Source organism: Solanum tuberosum, unplaced genomic scaffold (genome assembly GCF_000226075.1).
Source record: "Solanum tuberosum cultivar DM 1-3 516 R44 unplaced genomic scaffold, SolTub_3.0 scf00633, whole genome shotgun sequence".
NCBI classification, from domain to species: Eukaryota; Viridiplantae; Streptophyta; class Magnoliopsida; order Solanales; family Solanaceae; genus Solanum; species Solanum tuberosum.
In genome coordinates this window covers 158,717-179,221 of record NW_006239553.1, presented here as the reverse complement: position 1 = coordinate 179,221, position 20,505 = coordinate 158,717, and the positions used below count along the sequence as shown (strand labels likewise).

Here is a 20,505-nt window from a genome sequence, read left to right as displayed (position 1 = left end):
ATGTTACACCAAATAAAGAGTAGACTACATGTTTGAAGTCTACGTGCCCCTAGTGAGACACACGCTTTATTAGGTGCATTATGTTTGGTTAGGTATAAAGAGGACTTGGAGAAGTTGAAAAAAAATCTATTTTACTTATTTGCAAAAAAAATTAAAAATTAAAAATTGATCTCGAATTTAAATCTTAAATACGCAAAAAGTTTTAGAAGAAAATAGTTTCTTCCTATCTAAATCTTACGCGACACAAATTTAAATTAATCGCTATTAACGGAAATTCATCTAAACCAATTAAGTAAATGAACGTGAACACAAGAATCAATTATTTAATTATTATATATCTACTAGTCCAAGTTAGTGCTATTCAATGAAGACCAATTGCTTAAAATATGCAAATTAAAGTTACTAATCAGTCAAACTGATTAAGTTACTTTTTAATACCTACACTTGGTTTAAATTAAGTTAACTATTAAGATCCATAATCCATTATAAAGTTTAGATAAAGACTTATTTTAGTCAATTACGAGTTAATTTTAATACGTAAACTTGGTTTGGTTGTTGTATTAATAACCTATTTTTCTAATTGTCATGCATGTGATAAGATTTACTACATCATGGTATAATTTTCTTTATTTGAGACGGTTAATGATAAACAATAACTCTTTTATCGAACACAACTTATAACTTTCATTGTTATAAATATAATGTTGACATGAGATGTATTTAAAGATGGAACAAGTCTAATGAGATCATTTATATAGTCGATCTTAAATTATTTGAGTATAGTAAGTATGATCAAATATAATTTGATCCATTGTCTATTTTTTCTAATTAATGCATGTTCAGAGTTATTGTGAGTTATGACTTGTCTAGGATAAATCAATGGAAAATTAAATCATATTTAATACATGAATGGTGATTTTTCTAACAAAAATTAAGTTTCCGATATGTATCATTTCTTATTCAACAACTAAATGAAAGCTTCATTGCCTCTTATATTCAACTTTTTGATGACCTAGATTGTGACAAAGCGATAAATATTTTTTTAATTACATATTTCGAATATGCAATCGTCTGTGTTATAAGAGTGCTATACCTTTTGATGTGAGATTTTCTGACGGTCAATACAAATTTAAATTTAATCAAACCTTATTACGAATAGTAGACATCGGATGAGAAACCAAAATAAATAAAGCTTTAAGGTCAATCTCATAGTAGATGCCTCTCGCTTTAAGTCATAATATGATGCTTGAAACTTTGCCTTTCACTTCTTACAAAAATTGACTTTCTTGAAAAGGAATTGCAACCTAACTTGATTAACTTAAGTCTATTCTAAGTATATTATAATTAGTGTACTAAGAAAAAGTAATTAACAGATCCAAAAGAAAAGAAAGGAATTTTCGCACAGATAGCCAAACAAATTTATTGTATACTACTTTTTCTAGTCAATAAATATTATACACGTATTTGTGTTGGTCATGTATCTTCGCAACTATTTATCATCCAATGATCGTAATTGATGAGTGTGATGAAAAGATTAATATCCTTTCATCTAAAAGTTTTGAGTTCAAATCTTAAAATTAAAAGAATAATCTGCGGAAGGATTCAAAGATCCTATTGACTCGGTTAATTCTCATGATTTGTGTATTATACAAAAGCTGTCGGTTCAACTTTTATTTATTTTATTATTACTAATAATAACAATATTAAAGTAGTCTTTTTACTATCAAAAGGATCTACAAGGAAGTCAAAATGATGATTTCCACGGTTTCAATCAATTACTATTAAATATTCCATCTGTGTCATTTGATGTGGTACACAATTGAATTATTGAAACGCTTGACGTTTTTTGAAATAAAATTTATATATTTGAAAATTATGTAAAAATTATTATAATTACAATGATTAACAATTTAAAAGACATAAAAAGTTATAATTAAAAAAAACTTGTTGACTTTAGATATTCAACGGTGTCATATAAATTGAGACAGTGAAAAGAACGATAGTACTCTCTTCTCTCTCTTTATTTTTACATTTTCCTCCCTCCTTTTTAACATAGTGGAGTATTAACTTTAGGAAAAAGTGTCGGTTTTAACATAATCATCACCACGTTTATTTCTTTTTTTATTTCCCATTCGATGTCAGGTATTTGAATTGGAGTCTGACTAGCTTCAAATTCGTACCTACAAGTCTTGCATTGAGGTTTAAGTGCTCACTAACAAAGACAACTCCGTAACTATGATTCAAATCCAAAACTTTTGATTAAGAATGCAGGACTACTTACCACTCCACCACAAACATAATCGGCTATCTTCTTTTTCTTTCTCCATAGGTTTACCTTTACACTTTGACATTTCACATTTTACTATAACTTTACCAATATATCCCAACTCAAATAATAAAAGTGTAACCCAAACACTCATTATTCAAAGGGTAACATAGTATAAAATAACATGACAATGGAGTACCAAAATTGTCCAATGATCTTTTTTGTTACTTCACTTCCCCTGAATCCAGTGTGGAATTGATGTTATATAGAATGTCATATGCTTATTGAACTTACAAGAACATACTATGAGAAATGAAAGTCAACTGAAGATTGCAACTTCATGTTCATTGATGGCAAAGTTACATCTACTTACACTATGAAGATTATCATATATGGGGCAGGGCATAAGCCCGACCCTCTCTTCTCGTAGAGCTTTATAACACCGATGAAATTGGTGTACTGCGCCTGCTTACATATAAGCGTGAAAGAGATCCAGAAACCTACAGCCGGAACATAAATATTAAAACTATCTCCAGATTCAAGAAGCACTAGGCTCATTGTATATTTGTCAACTTTGATTAATGAATTGAATAATGCCTATGGTTTAAAACTAATGAACTATACAAACACTGTGAGCCAGCAACTATTAGGTGCATGGTGAAAATAACTGGACGTTTACTTTTGATCAAGCTTAGCTATTTATACATATTTGAAGGAAGAATGATACCTTGGAAAACTGCTCCTTCTGCACTTCACCGTCACCTTGTTATCAGTTTTAAGTTTTGTATTATCCTGGTTTAACAGCCTTGAAGCTACACACATAAATAAGACCTTGTTACAATCAGTATGAATTAAGAAAGAAGAAAATGGAAAACATAAGAACTTTTTCGACACAAATTCACAGAAATTTTCCCCAGATAAAACACTGATACACTTCAGATCTCCCTTTTTTAAAAACAAAAAACAACACACAGAAAGTGACCTAGTGCCAGATAGACTACATCAGTTATTACAAAAAGCATATGGTTAAAAGATGTTTAGGAAAATGCAAGCCAAAAGTTAACCATCCAGTGATTTTTGAAGAGAAAGTTAAGCACACAGTATTTCACTAGCCTATCTAATCTCTAGTACAGGTTAGAAGAAGGATAGTGGACTTAATTGCTCAAAAAAATTGTTACAAGACCGTATTTGTCATCTGATTCAGAAGGGTATTAGCATACATTGCATGATGACTTCAGTTATGTTCTCATACTTGGGGAAATAAATATTGTTTTAGGACAAAAAGCAAAGGAGTATATCCAATTAGGGGTAGGATGAATTTATATTATCTTCCAGTGATGTGTCTCTTCTACCTCAGGTTATAAATGACGATCGTGTGGACTGTGGATAAACGTGCATGAATGATTGAAGGAAATATTAAAATGTCTTCTGTTCCCCAGAATATTACCTCTGTGAATCGTTTGCTTTACTAGATGCATATTAAACCTGCTAGTAATCCAGTAACCAATTAATAACAATGATAGCAGAAATAACATGTTCTAGCAAGAAATTTGCAATATAAAACTTAATAGAACAGAAAAAGCATTCTGCAAAAGTAGAAAATCAAACTAATAGACTTCATTAATTTTCTAAAAGAATGGATTTTTGCTGTGTCTATGACTCTATTCCTTGTTTGTTGTGTCAAGATCACACTACAGAGGTAGGAAAAATATATCTTTCCTCAACTTCTAAGGTATTATATAATATGGCAATGGTCCAAAGCACTAATATGAATGGACCAAAGCTTCTTTCTTGACAACAAATCAATGTCAGTGTGTTTGCTAACCTTGTGCTCAATTTGGAAAGGTTCCTGTCATCCGAGTATGATCCAACATCCTTTCTAGTCCATATTTAAGCACGCCTGGTTACCAGCTCTGAATCCGTTTCCATAAATTGGCGAGGTGTCTGATTCATTCTGGTGTTTAAAGAAATCCTCGACTTTCCTCTCGAAAGGAGATCTAATCCCCTGCTTTGATGATGATGACACGCCTAATGAGATTGAAGCACCATTGCTGCTTGAAATGGATTCAATTTGGGTTTCAAATCACATATATGCTAGTACTGGCAAATGCCTTCTTCAACGTCTTGGCTAAGTGTTCGATAACCTATCATAGATGGAGGACATATCTAACACATTAGAAACTCCAAGAGTCAATGATCGTAACCAATAATATGCACAGATATCAGGATGACAAACTCAAAAATGGAAAGAGTTTGTGTTCCTACATATGCAGGAGGAGTTTAGACAGTCAACTGAAAGTTTTTTCTTTTCCTTTACCTTTTTTGCATGTCCGCGCCAAAAGAACTTGTACTGGACATGCTACTTTGTATTCTAGACTTTGTGTGTTACATCTTTTAATCTTGTTTTTTACTATGCCAATGATGATTTACTTTCCATTTATCTAGAAAAAACATCTATGTAACTAATAGGTGTACTTATTAAGTTTTCGAATCATATTGAAAGTCTACCTGCACTTTTCTCTTCTTAATATTTGTGCTATATAATGTTTTGCTCTAAATATGACATCCCTAGATTCTTTTGCTTTGATTTAGGATATACAAGAAAGTAAGAGGGATGTGAGAAGCAAAAGTGGTTCCATAATAGAATCTTGTGTTATACAATACTGTTATTTACTGCTATTTTGGAAAGCAGACATTGTATTGGGGCACATAGAAAAAGATGGGCACCCAAATTAAGAAGGGAGTAGAAGAAATGAGTGAGCACCTCTTAGTCGAAGCCATGCATGCATCATCTCATGCGCAAGGATTGACCCAGTCAGGAACCTGCAAAAATTCATGTCATATATCGAAAGCAAGCTATGAAACTAATGCTCGGTTCCACTTGCAAAAAATAAAATTAATGCTTCCACTTGAGAGCATAAATACATGTACGTGCTGCTTAAACCTAAATTACAGAACAAATCTTGTTCTGTTTCATCCACCTCACCTCCATTCTCTCACAGCTACAGTAACCGGGTGTTCCATCATGAAAAGGACAATACTTCTGGGACCAAAATGGATGTGCACTGTATTCAATAAGTCCAGCTGCATTTGTTGGAATCAGATTTGAATAAGTTATGACGGAAGGTTTTCTTCTTCTGTCATTCTCTTCAGCAGTTGCACAGCTTCACTAGTTTTACCAATCTTATAGCATCCATCTATCAGAGTGTTAAAAGTTATAACATTGGGAGATAACCCTTTCGAATGAAGCTTATTGAAAAGACTAAATGCTCGTTCAATGTTCCCTGCTTTACAAAGGCCATTTATTAGAGCATTGTATACTGCAATATTTGGAACAAGATCCTTTATTAGCATCTCATCACGCAAATTGAAAGCTTCATTAACTTTACCAACCGACGACATGCCATGGACCAAGGTGCAGTAGGTAAACTCATCAGGAGTAAAACCTTTTAGTGAGAAGTGGTTTACAACATCTCTTGCATCATCGATCTTCCCCAATTTGCATAACCCTGCCACAACAATATTATACAGGACATTATTGGGGACAACACATTTTGTTGCATTTCCATCAAGGGAATCTGCAATTTTCTGTGTAGCAGGCAGCCCTGTCTTAACGTTTGAGAAACCGTAAATATGTTTCAGGTCAGGATACAACTTTACATCCAGTATTTTCAGCAGGAGCATATTAGCATCATCAGTTCTACCAAGTTTGTATAATCCATTAACAATAGAGCTAACAATTATGACATTTGGATTCAATCCGTTCTCTCTCATATCAAAATATGCTTTATAAACTTTCTCAGGCAATCCTTCTTTAAACCAACCAGCAATAAGGGCTCCATATGTAACAATGTTAGGGGTTAATTCCCTATCATGCATTTCATTAAGAAGATCTTTGACTTTGCTAAACATTCCAGCCTTTATAAGTCCACTAATAAGTGAATTAAAATTTTCAACCGAAGCAGGAATATTCTGCAGTTCCATGACACCCTTTAATTTTAAAGCTTTTTCAATCTCTCCTGCTTTACAATACCCATCACTTAGGGTCCTATAAGTTACTCCATCCGGAGAACAGCCAAACTCCTCCATTTTGTGAAAAAGGAGCTCGGCTTCAACCATTTTCCCCATCTTACAGAATCCTTTGAGCATTGTATTTAGAAGAATCCTGCTTTTGGTGTGGTGCCCTCTTGCTAGAATATGTTTCCACAAGACCAAAGCCTTTTCAAATTCTCCCATGTTAAGAAATACATCTAAGAGAGTACTATATCCAACTGCATCAGGAATTATACCTCTTTTAAGCATCAAATTCCAAAGATGCAAAGCATCAGCAATGGCCCCTTCCCGACTTAATCCTTTTAGCAGAGTGTTGTAAGTGACAACTGTTGGATCGATACCACTCTGAATCATCTCATCACAAAGGTTGAATGCATTTTGCATCAGTCCTTCCCTACAATAACCATCTAAAAGGGTATGATAACTATAAGAATCAGGTTTAAGATTCCAGTCGATCATGCTCCTAACAATCTGTTCGGCATTGCTTATTTTACCAGCTTTGCAGTACCCATTTATCAAGGAATTACAGATAAACAGATTCATGTTAAACCCTGATCTCAGCAACTCATCCCGAATCCTAAGCGCATCATCCATTTTCCCCATCTGACAAAACCCCTCAATTAACACACCATACACCTGCTCATCCACCTCCTTCATTTCTCTGAACACTTTCTCTGCTTCCTCCATCTTACACAGCCTGCAATAACCCTTAATCAATAACGTGAATGTAACTATATTTCTTGAAATTCCTCTTTCATCTATCACCCTCAACACTCTTTCGACACCCTTAAGATCCTTTCTCTCCACATACCCATTAATCAAACTATGATAAGTAGCAATACTCAACTCCAAATCCATCTTCTCAATTTCTTCAACAAAAATTTCAGCTTTATCAACCTTCCCATCCTTACAATACGCATTAACCATTATGGTACAAGTATATATATCAGGAGAGAACCCCATCTTTATCATCTGATCATATACAGAAAACACAGTAAAAAAATCACCTTTTTTCACCAAACTATTCAACAAACTATTACAAGAACCCAGACTAGGCACACGGCCGCACTTAGGCATATTATCAAACACGTACAATGCATTCTTGACCAACCCCTTTTTCGCATAGATTTTCAAAACCATATCAAAAACTGTAGGAGAAAACTTGAACTCTCTATATACTGTCATTAATTCGTCCCAAACAAACGACACAGATTTCTTATTTCTAGAAAGTTCTAGAAGCTCCGATAAATAAAACCTAGCTTCATCGAACATTCTCCCTCTGGATAGTATATGAACTATTCTGCAGTAAGATACTACATGGGGTCTAAAAAATTGTCGCCCTGAAGCTAATTTGAAGAAATGCAATGAAGCATTAGGATGAAGTTTGAGTTTTACAAGAACAGAGTCGACAAGATTGTTGGAGAAATCGAATTTGAGACTGTCAACTGCTGTATAACGCTGAAGAATCAAAAGACGGCATATTTTATCGGCGAGTTCGTGTGGTCGATTAGTCGCCGTAGAGTGGGTGGCATACCGGAGTTGGAGATGGCAAGTATAGAAAATTGGTTTTGCTACTTTCACCGTCGCCGCCATGGCCGCCGGCGCCGTCGACAGCTATTGTTTTTTTTTAGTGTTTTATATAGAAACCAATTTGTCAGCGGCAATTTTCAGACATTTACTTCTGCTACTTGTAATCTAAAGATAGTGCTTGACTCGATATAGAATGATGTTTGATTGAACACGAAAAAAATAAAAAACTTTTGGAATTAATTATTTAAAATAAGTGATAAATATTTATATAATTACAAAATAATAATACTTTGCGATAGGGATGGTATTTGAAAGATGTGAGTGATCAACAAAGAAAAATGAGTCAACAAACATCAAAATGTGTATTTGAAAGATTATGCGATTTCATTGAGGTGTTTATGTTAATGATAAAAGAAATATCTTTTGTTTGTTATTGCTCGTATGTATCCTCATGTTGTAGAGTGTCCTCATAATTTAGTTGAGGTGTTTATGCTAATGATCAAAGAAATATCTTGTGTGTTACTCGTAGAATTCTCTGTTAATCTTGTTTAGTGTTGTTATTCAAAGTTCTAACTGAAGGTCATTTTCGAAAATAGTCTCTCAGATAAAATTTGCGTACACTTTACTCTCTCCATAATCCGTCTATGAAATTACATTGAATATGTTGTTGTAATAAACAAAATGGACGAAGGCAATGGAGCACATTCACATGATCACATCCCGTGCTACACATAGAGCCGCAAGACGGTTTATCTGAATCTCCTTCGTTTGGAAATTACACTACACAAAGGTCAAAGCTAATTTTTGTGTAGATATAGCAAATGTTGACTCCTCTTAGCTTCTTCGAAATGTTTTTTTCTTCTTTATATTTGAATTCAAAATTCTAGCTCCGCTATTGACTGACTGGGCGATCCCTTTTTGATTGTAATCCTCTTGATCAGATTTTGTCTAATTGTTGCATATTCTATATAATAAATAATAAGCATTCTGTGAAAGTAGAAAATCAAACTAATAGACTTCATTAATTTTCTAAAAGAATGGATATTTTTTGTGTCTATTCCTTGTTTGCTGTGTCAAGATCACTCTACAAAGGTAGGAAAAACATAACTTTCCTCAACTTCTAAGGTATTATATGATATGGCAATGGTCCAAAGCACTAAAATGAATAGACCAAAGCTTCTTTCTTGACAACAAATGAATGTGAGTCTGTTTTCTAACCTTGTGCTCAATAAGGAAAGGTTCCTGTCATCCGAATGTGATCCAACGTCCTTTCTAGTCCGTATTTAAGCACTGCTTGGTTACCAGCTCTGAATCCGTTTCCATAAATTGGCGAAGTGTCTGATTCAATCTGGTGTTTGAAAAAATCCCCGAGTTTCCTCTCAAAAGGAGATCTAATTCCCTGCTTTGATGATGACATGCCTGATGAGGTTGAAGCGCCTCCATTGCTGCTTGATACGGATGCAATTTGGGTTTCTAACCACATGTGTGCTAATACCTGGCAAATGCCTTCTTCAACGTCTTGGCTAAGAGTTCGATAACCTATCATAGATGAAGGACATATCGACCACATCAGACACTCCAAGAGTCAATGATTGTAACCAATAAATTGCACAGATATCGGGATAGACAAACTCAAAGGAAGGAAAACAAACATGTTCCTATACATGCAGGAGGCATTTAGACAGTTCCCTGAGAGTTTTTCTTTATGTTCCATTTTCCACATGTCCACGCCAAAAGAACTCGTGCTTGACATGCTACTATATATCCTAAACTTTATGCGTTTCTTCTTCTTTTTAATCTTGTTTTTACTATGCCATTGATGATTTACTTTCCATTTTATCTATAAAAAAACATCCCTGTAACTAATAAGCGTACTTTTTTGAGTTTTTGAATCATATTCAATCAGACAGTCTACCTATGCTTTTCTCTTCTTATTATTTGCGCTTTACAATTTTTCGCTCTGAATTTGGCATTCCTAGAGGTTGCTGACATCCCAGGGTCAGCAACCTCTTGAAATAGATGGGCACTCAAGTTAGGAAGGGAGTAGAAGAAATGAGCGAGCACCTCTTAGTCGAAGCCACGCATGCATCATCTCATGGGCAAGGATTGACCCAGTCAGCAACCTGCATAGACTCATGTCATATATCGAAACCAACGCTTCCACTTACAAAAAAGAAAATTAATGCTTCAACTTGAGGGCAAAAATACATGTACGTGCTGCTTAAACCTATATTACAGAGGAAATGTCCAATTCATACTGTCCGTCAGAAACACAGAAATCATTCAATTTTTCCTCAGAGGTAGAAACGTGTGGTAAAAAAAATGGATTCTAGCTAGAAAGCATCAGGAAACAGCAACAAGGTTAGGTATGTGGTGTGCACAGATATCAGATGAAAAAGTTACTACATAGTCCAGAGGAATCTAAGAATATTTTATAAGACTGGCGAAGAAGCCAGAGATTTTAGAGAGCCCAAATCACATCTAGTCCCACGAATGTGATGGAAAGCTGACTCTAAATGCATCTCAAGTGAATTATCATGCCAAACCAGATTACATTGACCATCCACTATTGACATGGTCACATAGAGTAATATAAAATGTAATCAACTTTTTCTACAGCCCTAGTAAGGGACGTAGTATCTTTGTTTTGCTTAATGCCTACTTGCAATGCATCATCAACATTTAAATAAATTAAATGTTGAATGGACACAAGTGATTCTGACTAATCAAACAGGTCTGTTAAAACGGTAGCACTCAGATTCACAAATTTGCAGAGCAAAGTAACGAAATAGTACCTTGGTAGACCATATAAGATAAGAATTGCAGTCACTTCACAGCGGCGTGTCAATTTATAAGGTTCCGTTCTCATGTCCATGACCCGATTTCCAGCTCCTATTCTTGGCCGTCTTTGTATCTGGCAATTAGTGGTAAGTAAGTGCTTCCGTTTACCATTTGAATAAAAGATATTCAAGTTTTCAGTTTCCAAAATCATGAAGAGGGAGAAGAAATGGATATCACTTGAAGTCCTTACAGTGCTGATAGTTTGTTCCTCAGAAAGGCAAAGTCCTCTTGTCTCAGGCATGTGGTGATAACCCTGGCAAAAGGGATGAAAACCAAATATAAGGAATATATTCTTCACACGAAAACAGTATGAATATGGAGAATACAAGAATGAAAGGAGAAGAAGCGGCAGCTAGGGTCAAGATAACAGTTACATGTCTCTCTCCATCCATAGCCTCATTCAATGCTTGTCTCTCAACCAGAAGCAAAGGAACTTTCTGCTCCACTTTCATATTTAGCCCTTCATAGAATTCTTGTATATCATAATAAAGGGGCTGACACTGACTCGTATCCATTATCGCAGAGTCCAAGCACTCTAGACATAGCTTTCGACCATCATCAAGGGCAATATATCTTGTATCCCGTGGCTGCAGTCAAATCAAAATTGTATTCTTTATAGAAGTTAATCACAAGAATTTTGCTGAAAACACAGGTTTCTCCAGAAATCTTGTTCTGTTTCATCCGCCTCACCTCCATTCGCTCACAGCTACAGCAACGGGGTGTTCCATCATGCTCATGAAAAGGACAATACTTCTGGGACCAAAATGGATGTGCTCTGTATTCAATAAGCCCAGCTGCATTTGTTGGAATCTGGACAGACAGGAAACACTTCATGAATCTCAAAGAAATGATACATTATCAGCAGCTAGATGGATTCTGAACCAACAAGAGATAGTCTATACCAAGTTCCCAATGATCTGTACTCGGTGAAATGTTGAGACACCTACCATACACTTTATTAATTTGATTATAATCTTAGGAAGACGCACGATTAAACTATACAGCCCATGACATTTAGATCAGAAAAGACAGAACAGTCCATGAAGTCTAGACTAGAGAAGACTTGCGTTTGTTGGAATCTGGACAGACAGGAAGCACTTACTGAATCTCAAATAAATTATACATAATCAGTAGCTAGATGGATTCTGAGCCAACAAGAGATAGCCTATACCAAGTTCTCAGTGATCTGTACTCGGTGAAATGTTGTGACACCTACCTTACACTAGTGTCTAGGACCACTATCATTAGCAGAGCATTTTAATTAATCTGAGCTTCAAGGAAGGCATGTAATGGAGAACTACATGTTTTTCTAGTGTTTGGTAGTCTTCTACAATCAAAAGAAAAATTAAGACATGTAAGAGGACTTCTGCAGAAGATTTAAGAGAAACAATCATTTTGTACTTACAAAGTGTTTGCACACATCACATTTTGGGTGATAATGCTCCTTGTAGCATGTTTTGTGATAGGGATAGTTCCCAGACATTGAGAACTGCACATTTAATACATCCAAAAGTTAAAACAGATTTCATGAATATACTTGTCATACAAATTGATGTTCTATCACTTTCAGATGATTGACAGTTGACGTACATTACCCAAGACACTATAAGATAATTACCAACAACAATATCAGTACTAAGTTACAGTTACAGAAAGTATTGAACACCTTATGGACGATGAGTGCATATTACTAAAAACTATAACTTGCTACCAGATGTACAAAATTGATTCCTGTCACTTCTCTTATTTCCAGAATGAGCAAATTGCCTACTGATGGTCAGACATATTTTCAAAATTGTATTTTATAGTAAGTCATTTACTTTAGATGATTGTTTCCCCAGTAGATCTGTAGTTATTATTGTGCATCTGCTCCCTGCCTCAATCCCACCCTTTTTCGCGTTTGGTTACCCAAATACCCCAAATCAACATGTGCTTTGACTTGGCACCATTATTATGAAAAATGTCGGATAAGCAAAAGCAGTAATACACCAGATAACAAGACTGAACTAGAAAAATTAAAAATTATGCAGTATTGCACCTCATAATCAGATATTGGCTGGTTACAGGCATGGCATCTAAAGCACTCTGGATGCCATACCGCTCCCATGCAACTCAAAAATCGTCCATGACCTATTTCAGTGCTGCAACCTGCACATACCCTACCACAGAAAAAGATAACATGCATTAGGTCTAAAAGCAGTTGTGTTAAAAAAATTTATTTTATCAGTCATGTTGTAGTGTTAATTCTTAATGTCTTATGACAAACATCTGTATTTGCTTATACAAGGAATTTAGAATGTTCACAGCAATCGACAGGCTCACTTAAGATTTCTTACAGCCCACCATTGAACTCTCTATCTAGTGACACAAGTACACACATGAATCAGAGTGTACAGCTAGGGAGCACTGGAGAAATACGTAAGAATAACCTAAATGCAGAAATACAATGATAGAAAAATCAATGGAATTGTAGTTCCCTTCTCTTACCTCTGAACATGCCATCCACTACAAAATAAAGCAAAAGATATATTTAATATTAAATGGTTCACCATTTTCAAAAGAAAGTTTCAAAATTAAAATGTTTTGTTCCTCGCGTTAATAATACAGATATCCCATGATACAAATTCTGTATAATGACACCTATAACAAAATTTAGAAAGTGAAAAGAAGAAGAGAGAAAAGAAATCAAGTTCATCAAGAAAGAAGCGAGTAAAATATCTAGGGATTTATATTTATGGCAATTAATAAGTAGCAACTGCAACTTTAGCTAACTAACTCACACGCTTTCAAAGATTAGTCCATTTTATTTTGGATTTTCCGAACTAGCTCTACCACTGTACATATCCACGGCTGACTTCAAAGGAAATTAAGGGAGCCCAATGACATTGAGTAAGATAAAGTTTGCTACAATTTTATAAAAACATCAACAAAGATTTTGAATACCTAAAGCTTGCAGAATATGGGAAAGGTACTGGATGATAGAAGTTTCCATTCCCATATACATTCCCGCCTCCGTGATCATTTCTGCTTACATGCTGAGGTGGAGATTCGACATTCAAGCTCTCCTGCAGAGCTCTTGCAAGTTGTTCATCTTCTTTCAGTTGTGATTCACTATCTGCTAAAAATCAAAGAAAAGGAACAATTAGAAAATCAAGCAAATATAGTTGCAACTAATCAAGTATGGCTGGTTCTCAAAAATTGTCAAAGCTAAACTAATAAAAAGAAGCTAGATTCCTCATAGAATGAAAAGTATTTCTATAGAACAACGCGCTATACCATGGATGAGCTAAACTACACATATATGAAAGTACGCAGTAGCCTTGACCACAAACAATGGGAAGTTTAAATTCCAAATAATGTCAGCAGTTAACTCAACTACAACTGTAACATCTTGCTTTTGGTTATGACAGTACAGGAGAGACCTCAAAGGAATGCAAACTTTCAGTTTTCATTTCTTTAAGAAGCAACTAATACTCACCAATCACAACTTTCCCTTTCTGTTCCTCTTCTGAGAGAGATATAGCAATAGCTCGATCTATTTCTTCAATCTCTGACCAAGAGTCCTAGACACACAAAAGTTCAAACACAGTATAAAAATGTCAGCATGATATGCTTATTTAAAAAAATATACGGACACGGTATGAATATTACATGTTCGAATGATCTTTTATTGTTCAGGGTGGATCTTGATCATTTATTGGCAATGGTAAGTGACATATATAACCAACTATAATGATCACACTGAGCACATAAAATAAAGTATCAAGGATTTGTATATGAAAAGTCGGCCCTACATATTTTAGTGACTTAATAGTTACAAAATTCAGTGAACAAATATTTTGATGAAAATTTAGTGTATCAACACAGCGGATTATCATGGATTCATGGTGAGCAGGTCTAAATTTTAACACGTTGTAAGTTACTCATCAATCCAATTTACCCTGAAAATTTAAAAATACAATGTGAACTTTGTTTTTGAGATTGATATCAATACAGACTTGTAACATAAACAAATTTATTAATGAGAGAAAAAGACAGAGCAAACTACAAGCAGAACTGAATAAAGCTCAAAATGACTATGCAACCGCAAGAAATTGGAGAAATCAATCTCAAAGCATCCGTACCATCAGTCATCATAGAAGTCAAGAAGAACAGTCACTAAAAACGATTACCAAATGGGATTCATATTGTCCAGAGAAAGCTCAGCATCTAACTCAGTTTCAACTCTAAGAACTTATACTTCAATAGCTATAGTTGAATTTTTTTTATGAGGTTGGTGTCCTAGAGAGCTTGAGCGCACCATGACTACTTCCACCAGATATCTGCTACCTCCCACCAACATCAGTACTGCGTAACTCTGATACCAAAACTTAAGCAGATGGAAAGATATCACCTAGCATTTTTTGTCTCCAAAACCTGAGACCTCATAGTTCTAGTTCTCCCCTGACCACTAAGCCACACTGTTGAGTACTAGGTCATGGTCAAGATTTACCAGCCAGATTCCAAGCACCAATAGAATGTGCACTAGTATTATGTCATTATGTGCTAGTAAATTGAACAAGTTTCATCACTCAGCTACACCCCAAAAACCACATAATAACAAAAATTGAACAGTTGTAGTGAAATTTTGCATTATTAGCCTTACCAAAGTCCTCATGTCTTTGTGCCAGTGGTCTTACAAATAACCAATTCATATACAACATATATACCAATCGTCAACATAAGACAAAGAATCTCTTTTAAATTCTAACAGCTTCATTATAAGCGTACGATTTCAAAGCCTTCTTCACATTGCCGATGAAAGTTAAGACTGCATGGCCAGCTAGAGCTTTAGACAATGTCACCCTAGACTTCAGAAAGGACTTTTAGTATTCAAGTAAGTGGACTTGTAACTTTTAGAACCAAGCAAACGCTAATGCCTTTTGACATGAACAGCATCAGCAGCATGCCATCTACTTGATATCGACACTACCTACCTGTATCCATGGATAAATCACCAACTATACCATATTACCTATTAAGCTGATAATTATAATCCCTAACACTTGCTAAGTTTTGGTAATCTGAATTCCCAAATATTCTGAGCAATATGAGAAATAAAGTAAACAATTCAAAGGTATGTCAGGTGTCTTAGGAGCTTGCTTAGTAAATACATAGGATAGGATGCCAGTTTATCTGGATGATGAGTTCATTGGACATTAGTTTAATGCCACACTTACCTCTGCTGTAGATGGATCATCCCCTTCTGTATGTCCTTCACATCTCCAGTCATATTGGCCTTCCGAAACTTTATGGCTAGAACCTTTGAAAATTTTGTTCAACCAGCCCATGAGGTGAAATGCTATTGGTTCATTCTCGGCAACACTTTTACCTGCAGGAAAACATGAATGTAGTGCCAATTAAATACATACGAAAAATAACTTTTCAACACACAAATATCCAGCCCAAGATTTGTGCTGTTAGTCAACAACAACAACAACAATATGCACCATTTGTTTGAAAATAATCCTATAAGGAACTTATCTATCTCTCCACTTCAACAACAATCACATACCCAGTGAAATCCCACAAGTAGGCTCTCGGGAGGTTAGAGTGTACACAAACCTTACCCCTTCCTCCACCTATCAAAAATTAATGCTATATGCTTAAGATCTTTTAGCACACGGGATTCCCAATTGACTAAAACGGATTATTCAATGTAGCAAAGATACATAAGAATAAATAGAGCTTGCCAATATGACTGCAAAATTAGGGAACTTGCAAATATGCTTCGATTATCTCATCTAAACCAATTTGGTTTTTCAATCACATTGGTGATCAGACCACAAACATCTAACTCAATACATCAATATAGCATTAAATTTACTTCAACATGTAAATAAATTGAAAACAACAGATCATACAAGAAAGAGATAAAAATCACCCACCACCCATTACAAAAAAAAAAAGGAGCTTAAAACTCAAGCATTCAAAAAGGGGGTCTCTAAAATTTGCAGGAAAAGCAAAATTCATAAAAAAAACAAAGTACTTATAAGCAAACAGCTACAGAGAAAAGCTAGATTCTTCCAGCTCAACATGTCCATAGTTAACAATTAAAATCAGATTAAACAAACAAATAAAGATTATAAATTACTCACCTTAAACCCAAAAGCACCAATAATCTACAGCAATTAGCGAAAAGAAAAAGAACCCAGATCAAAAAAAGGAGCAATAAATCCAAAAGCAGCAAAAGATTGTTCCTTTTTTATTGCCCCTTTTGATTTCTTTTTTCAATCCGAAAAGAATCTTTTACTTTTCTATCAGAAGTCAGAATCCCCCATTCAAGCATTTGAAGCAATTAATGATTATTCAAACTCTATTTACTTCACCAAATCGAGCTTCAACAAACAAGAAGAGAAAGAAAGAAAAATTATATACAGAGAGACAATGTATACGCTATTGAAGAGACTTTGAAAAAATTTACGCCATTCTTGCAAATTTTATGCCTAATTATGGACTTTGGTCAATGTGACATTTAATTGAACTTTACATAACTTTTTGTAATTTACAAAAGTGTTTATGTTAATTATTCAATATTTAGAGAATTTTGGATTCCTAAATTCAGATTCGTGTCGGAAAGTCTCACATTAAGGGTAAAACGTTTTTTAATAAAGGCACTCTCTACCTAAGAAAACTCAAATTCAAAATCTCTTATTAAGGATGAAGGAGTGCGGATAGAAGAAAAAAATAGACATAAAGCCCATTTGAATTAGCTTAAAAAGTGTTTATGTTAACTGTTCAATATTTTTAGAGAATTTTGGATTCCTATACGATGTTCGATATCCACATGGGAGTTTGACTAAATTTAGTGTTAAAGTACTCTTTAATAAATGTGATTTTGTACCCAAGAAAACTCAAATCAGAAATCTCTTATTAAGGATGAAGAGTACTAATAGAGAAAAAATAGACTTAGGGCCCGTTTGGATTAGCTTAAAAAAAATAGTTTTTAAGTCAAAAATAAAAACTCAAACTGAAATGAGCTTTAAGTCAAAAAATAAAAAATAGGGGATACTTATTTTGATTTTTGACTTATTATAATTTTAAAATTATTTTAAGTTATTTTTGACTTATTTAAAGTTATTTTAAATATTTGTCAAACACTTCCAGAAGTCAAAAACTGATTTAAAAGTAGGTTTGACCAACTTTTAAATCAATCCAAACACCGTCACTAATACATTATATATATATAGTTCTTTAAACTTGTTAGTAAATTTTTTATATTTATCAACTCAAATTACATTCTATTTTTTGAATGAGCATCTCGACATATGACAAAATATTTTTATTAAATACTTTTAATTCAAAAAATTTATATACTTTCGTGTGTATTGTTGAGCGTTTAGTAAGTAGTTAGATTAAATGCATAGAGTGAATGAATGTAATTAATTTATTTATATATTGTCTCTTGATATAAAGATGAATAATTTATCATATGTTCGGGTATTTAAATAAAATAAGTTTCAATTTGAGTTTTAAATATAATTTATTAACAAATTTAAAAAGTTAATAATGTATTAAACTAAAACATATACTACTCTATTCGTTCATTTTTTATTTGTCACGCTTTACTTTTCGTGAGCAAACTTCATAGATTTTGATAAACTATATTTTTTTTAATCATATTAATATGAAAACGATACTTAAATTAGTCAAAGAAAGAGGTTTATGTTTACTTTTCTATTTTAGATAAAATAAATTAAATAATTTGACTTAATCCTCTTTTGGAACTTCCAAATTGGAAAAAAGATCACGGAAGTTTATACGTTTTGTGGGTCCATTTCTTCTTTATATCAATGGCAGGCAAATTTCAATATTTTGTATAATTATATATAATTTTGGAAAGATGACACGTCAAGTTTTTTTAAGTTTTGGATCTATGATTTTATGTGTTGGTAAGATTTGAGAAAATTTCATTAGCTTGTGGGACTCATTTTAAGAAATGATTAAAAAGTTAAAAAATTTCATATTTAAATCATATTGTATGGTTATGTATATCTTTGCTTTAAAGTATTATAACTATATGTTATAAAAGTATTAGGTTAGGGTGCTTTTACAAGTTAGAAATAGTAAAGTTAAAACGATAGCATGGTACACAAAATATGTATTAAGAATAGAGTGACTATGTGGACTGAAGTGTTTGACGATTACCAAAATTTTGCTATTGACATCGTAAGCTCACACTTCAATGTTGCTAATTTGATTTGCTCATCAATTTTTGTAATAGCGAATTTGCCTTCACGATTGTGTTTCCTTTGCAGATTTTACTATGTTTCTTTTTTTACTTTTTTTTTCCAGTTTGTTTTGCTCTAAACTATTTTTCGATCGTATAAAACTTGAAATATACATAATTTTTAATTAATACCCTAAATTCCTCAATTAATGCCATGAAAAATAAAGTAGAAGAGGTTGTAAATGGCCAACTTATCAAAAAATTGCATTGGATTCTAAAATTTACTAATTGGATTTCATTATAGTAGGGAAAATTAAATATAGTAAGTTAGATTCAATAATTACTTAATTAAGTTTTTTCCTTAGTTGATTTGAAGTTTTTAATGGTCTAATATAATCTTAAGATTTGTGAAGTTACCTAATATATATTTTTTGTGATCATTTTGTTTCTCACCATAACTATTTTTGTTGCCATAAGTGTAAACATTATTAAAACCAAAATTCAAAAGCCCCAAAGAATCGATTTGAGGAAAGTTTAAGAACGTTTGGTCAAATTTTTGACAATCGTATACTTAAGATAAAAATCTTAAGCAAAATATGAAATGTCAAAACAAAAAAATCTGTTAATTTGGTTGAAGTTTGACTTGTCAAAATAAATCTCCGATACACATATCTAAAAAATTTGAAACTTCAAACTTGTCGGTCTAAAGTTGATTTTGAAATAGTTAGTTACAAGAATTTATGAATTTAGACTGTCTTAAATATGGTTACTTAAGTGGCTATTTCTGCAAATGGCCAATATTGTCAATCTTCGTCTTACATGGCCCAATTAAAAACGGGCTGGCCTGGTTATCATGAGGAGTGTAGGGTTTGTCTTTCAATGACCCAATTCATTACGTTGGATTTGGCCCATTTTGTGTTTTAGTTAAATACTTGAGGAAATTACAATTCAATATTCTGGACCATCTAATTTATAAAAGGGATAATTGTACAGAATAACAAACTTATAATATAAAATAAATGGAGTAGCTGCTGTTTGATTTAATTGCGCCCCGTAGCAAACGTTTGCCAGTCGCATCTCTCCCTCCAAATTCTCGCTCGCCACTCCCTTTCTCGCTCGCTCCCTCTGTGCTCGCCTCTCTCGCTTTATACAACAGGATTGTATAAATTGTGTTTCTGTTTGTACAAAGCGAGAGAAAATTGTATATACACATGCAAATACATATATATTTCGTCATATACACTTATAATTATACAATAAAAATATTCCCCTGCCCAGTTCTTTTTTGTCCTTTCTCTCTTTCTCGTTTTATACAAACACAGATTATACAATATAATGTAAATTATGTTGTATAATAGTATAATTTATGTTTGTATAAAGCGAGAGAAAATTGTATATACACATGCAAATACATATATATTCGTCATATACACTTATAATTATACAATAAAAATATTCCCCTGCCCAGTTCTTTTTTGTCCTTTCTCTCTTTCTCGTTTTATACAAACACAGATTATACAATATAATGTAAAATTTATGTTTGTATAATGTATAATTTATGTTTGTATAAAGCAAAAGAGAGAGCGATTTTTGATATACAAATATT

General features: G+C 33.6%; 2 protein-coding genes across 6 annotated transcripts; both read right to left on the bottom strand.

Annotated features, from left to right (window-relative positions):
- Window positions 1–2,396: 2,396 nt before the first annotated feature.
- Window positions 2,397–8,052, bottom strand: LOC102593990 (putative pentatricopeptide repeat-containing protein At1g19290). Of its 3 annotated transcripts, none has more exons than XM_015304890.1 (6): window positions 5,253–8,052; window positions 5,031–5,089; window positions 4,092–4,410; window positions 3,714–3,754; window positions 2,994–3,078; window positions 2,397–2,766 (listed from the first exon to the last, which is right to left on the bottom strand). In XM_015304890.1, exon 1 carries the CDS (start codon window positions 7,910–7,912, stop codon window positions 5,381–5,383), a length of 2,532 nt encoding a protein of 843 aa, XP_015160376.1. In that variant the 5' UTR covers window positions 7,913–8,052; the 3' UTR covers window positions 2,397–2,766; window positions 2,994–3,078; window positions 3,714–3,754; window positions 4,092–4,410; window positions 5,031–5,089; window positions 5,253–5,380. The 3 variants fall into 3 exon arrangements, with proteins under 3 accessions (XP_015160376.1, XP_006366459.1, XP_015160377.1); XM_006366397.2 differs by having other exon boundaries at window positions 3,714–3,751; XM_015304891.1 differs by lacking the exon at window positions 3,714–3,754.
- A 789-nt stretch (window positions 8,053–8,841) lies between these two features.
- LOC102593465 (protein DA1) lies at window positions 8,842–17,193 on the bottom strand. Of its 3 annotated transcripts, none has more exons than XM_006366394.2 (12): window positions 16,828–17,193; window positions 15,910–16,061; window positions 14,169–14,253; window positions 13,634–13,808; window positions 12,729–12,849; window positions 12,096–12,179; window positions 11,381–11,500; window positions 11,065–11,277; window positions 10,881–10,943; window positions 10,645–10,763; window positions 9,914–9,972; window positions 8,842–9,388 (listed from the first exon to the last, which is right to left on the bottom strand). In XM_006366394.2, the coding sequence occupies exons 2-12, from the start codon at window positions 16,018–16,020 to the stop codon at window positions 9,075–9,077; spliced, it is 1,464 nt and encodes a 487-aa protein (XP_006366456.1). In that variant the 5' UTR covers window positions 16,021–16,061; window positions 16,828–17,193; the 3' UTR covers window positions 8,842–9,074. The 3 variants fall into 3 exon arrangements, with proteins under 3 accessions (XP_006366456.1, XP_015160373.1, XP_015160374.1); XM_015304887.1 differs by lacking the exon at window positions 16,828–17,193 and adding an exon at window positions 16,618–16,690; XM_015304888.1 differs by lacking the exon at window positions 16,828–17,193 and adding an exon at window positions 16,618–16,688 and having other exon boundaries at window positions 13,634–13,805.
- Between the last annotated feature and the right edge of the window lie 3,312 nt (window positions 17,194–20,505).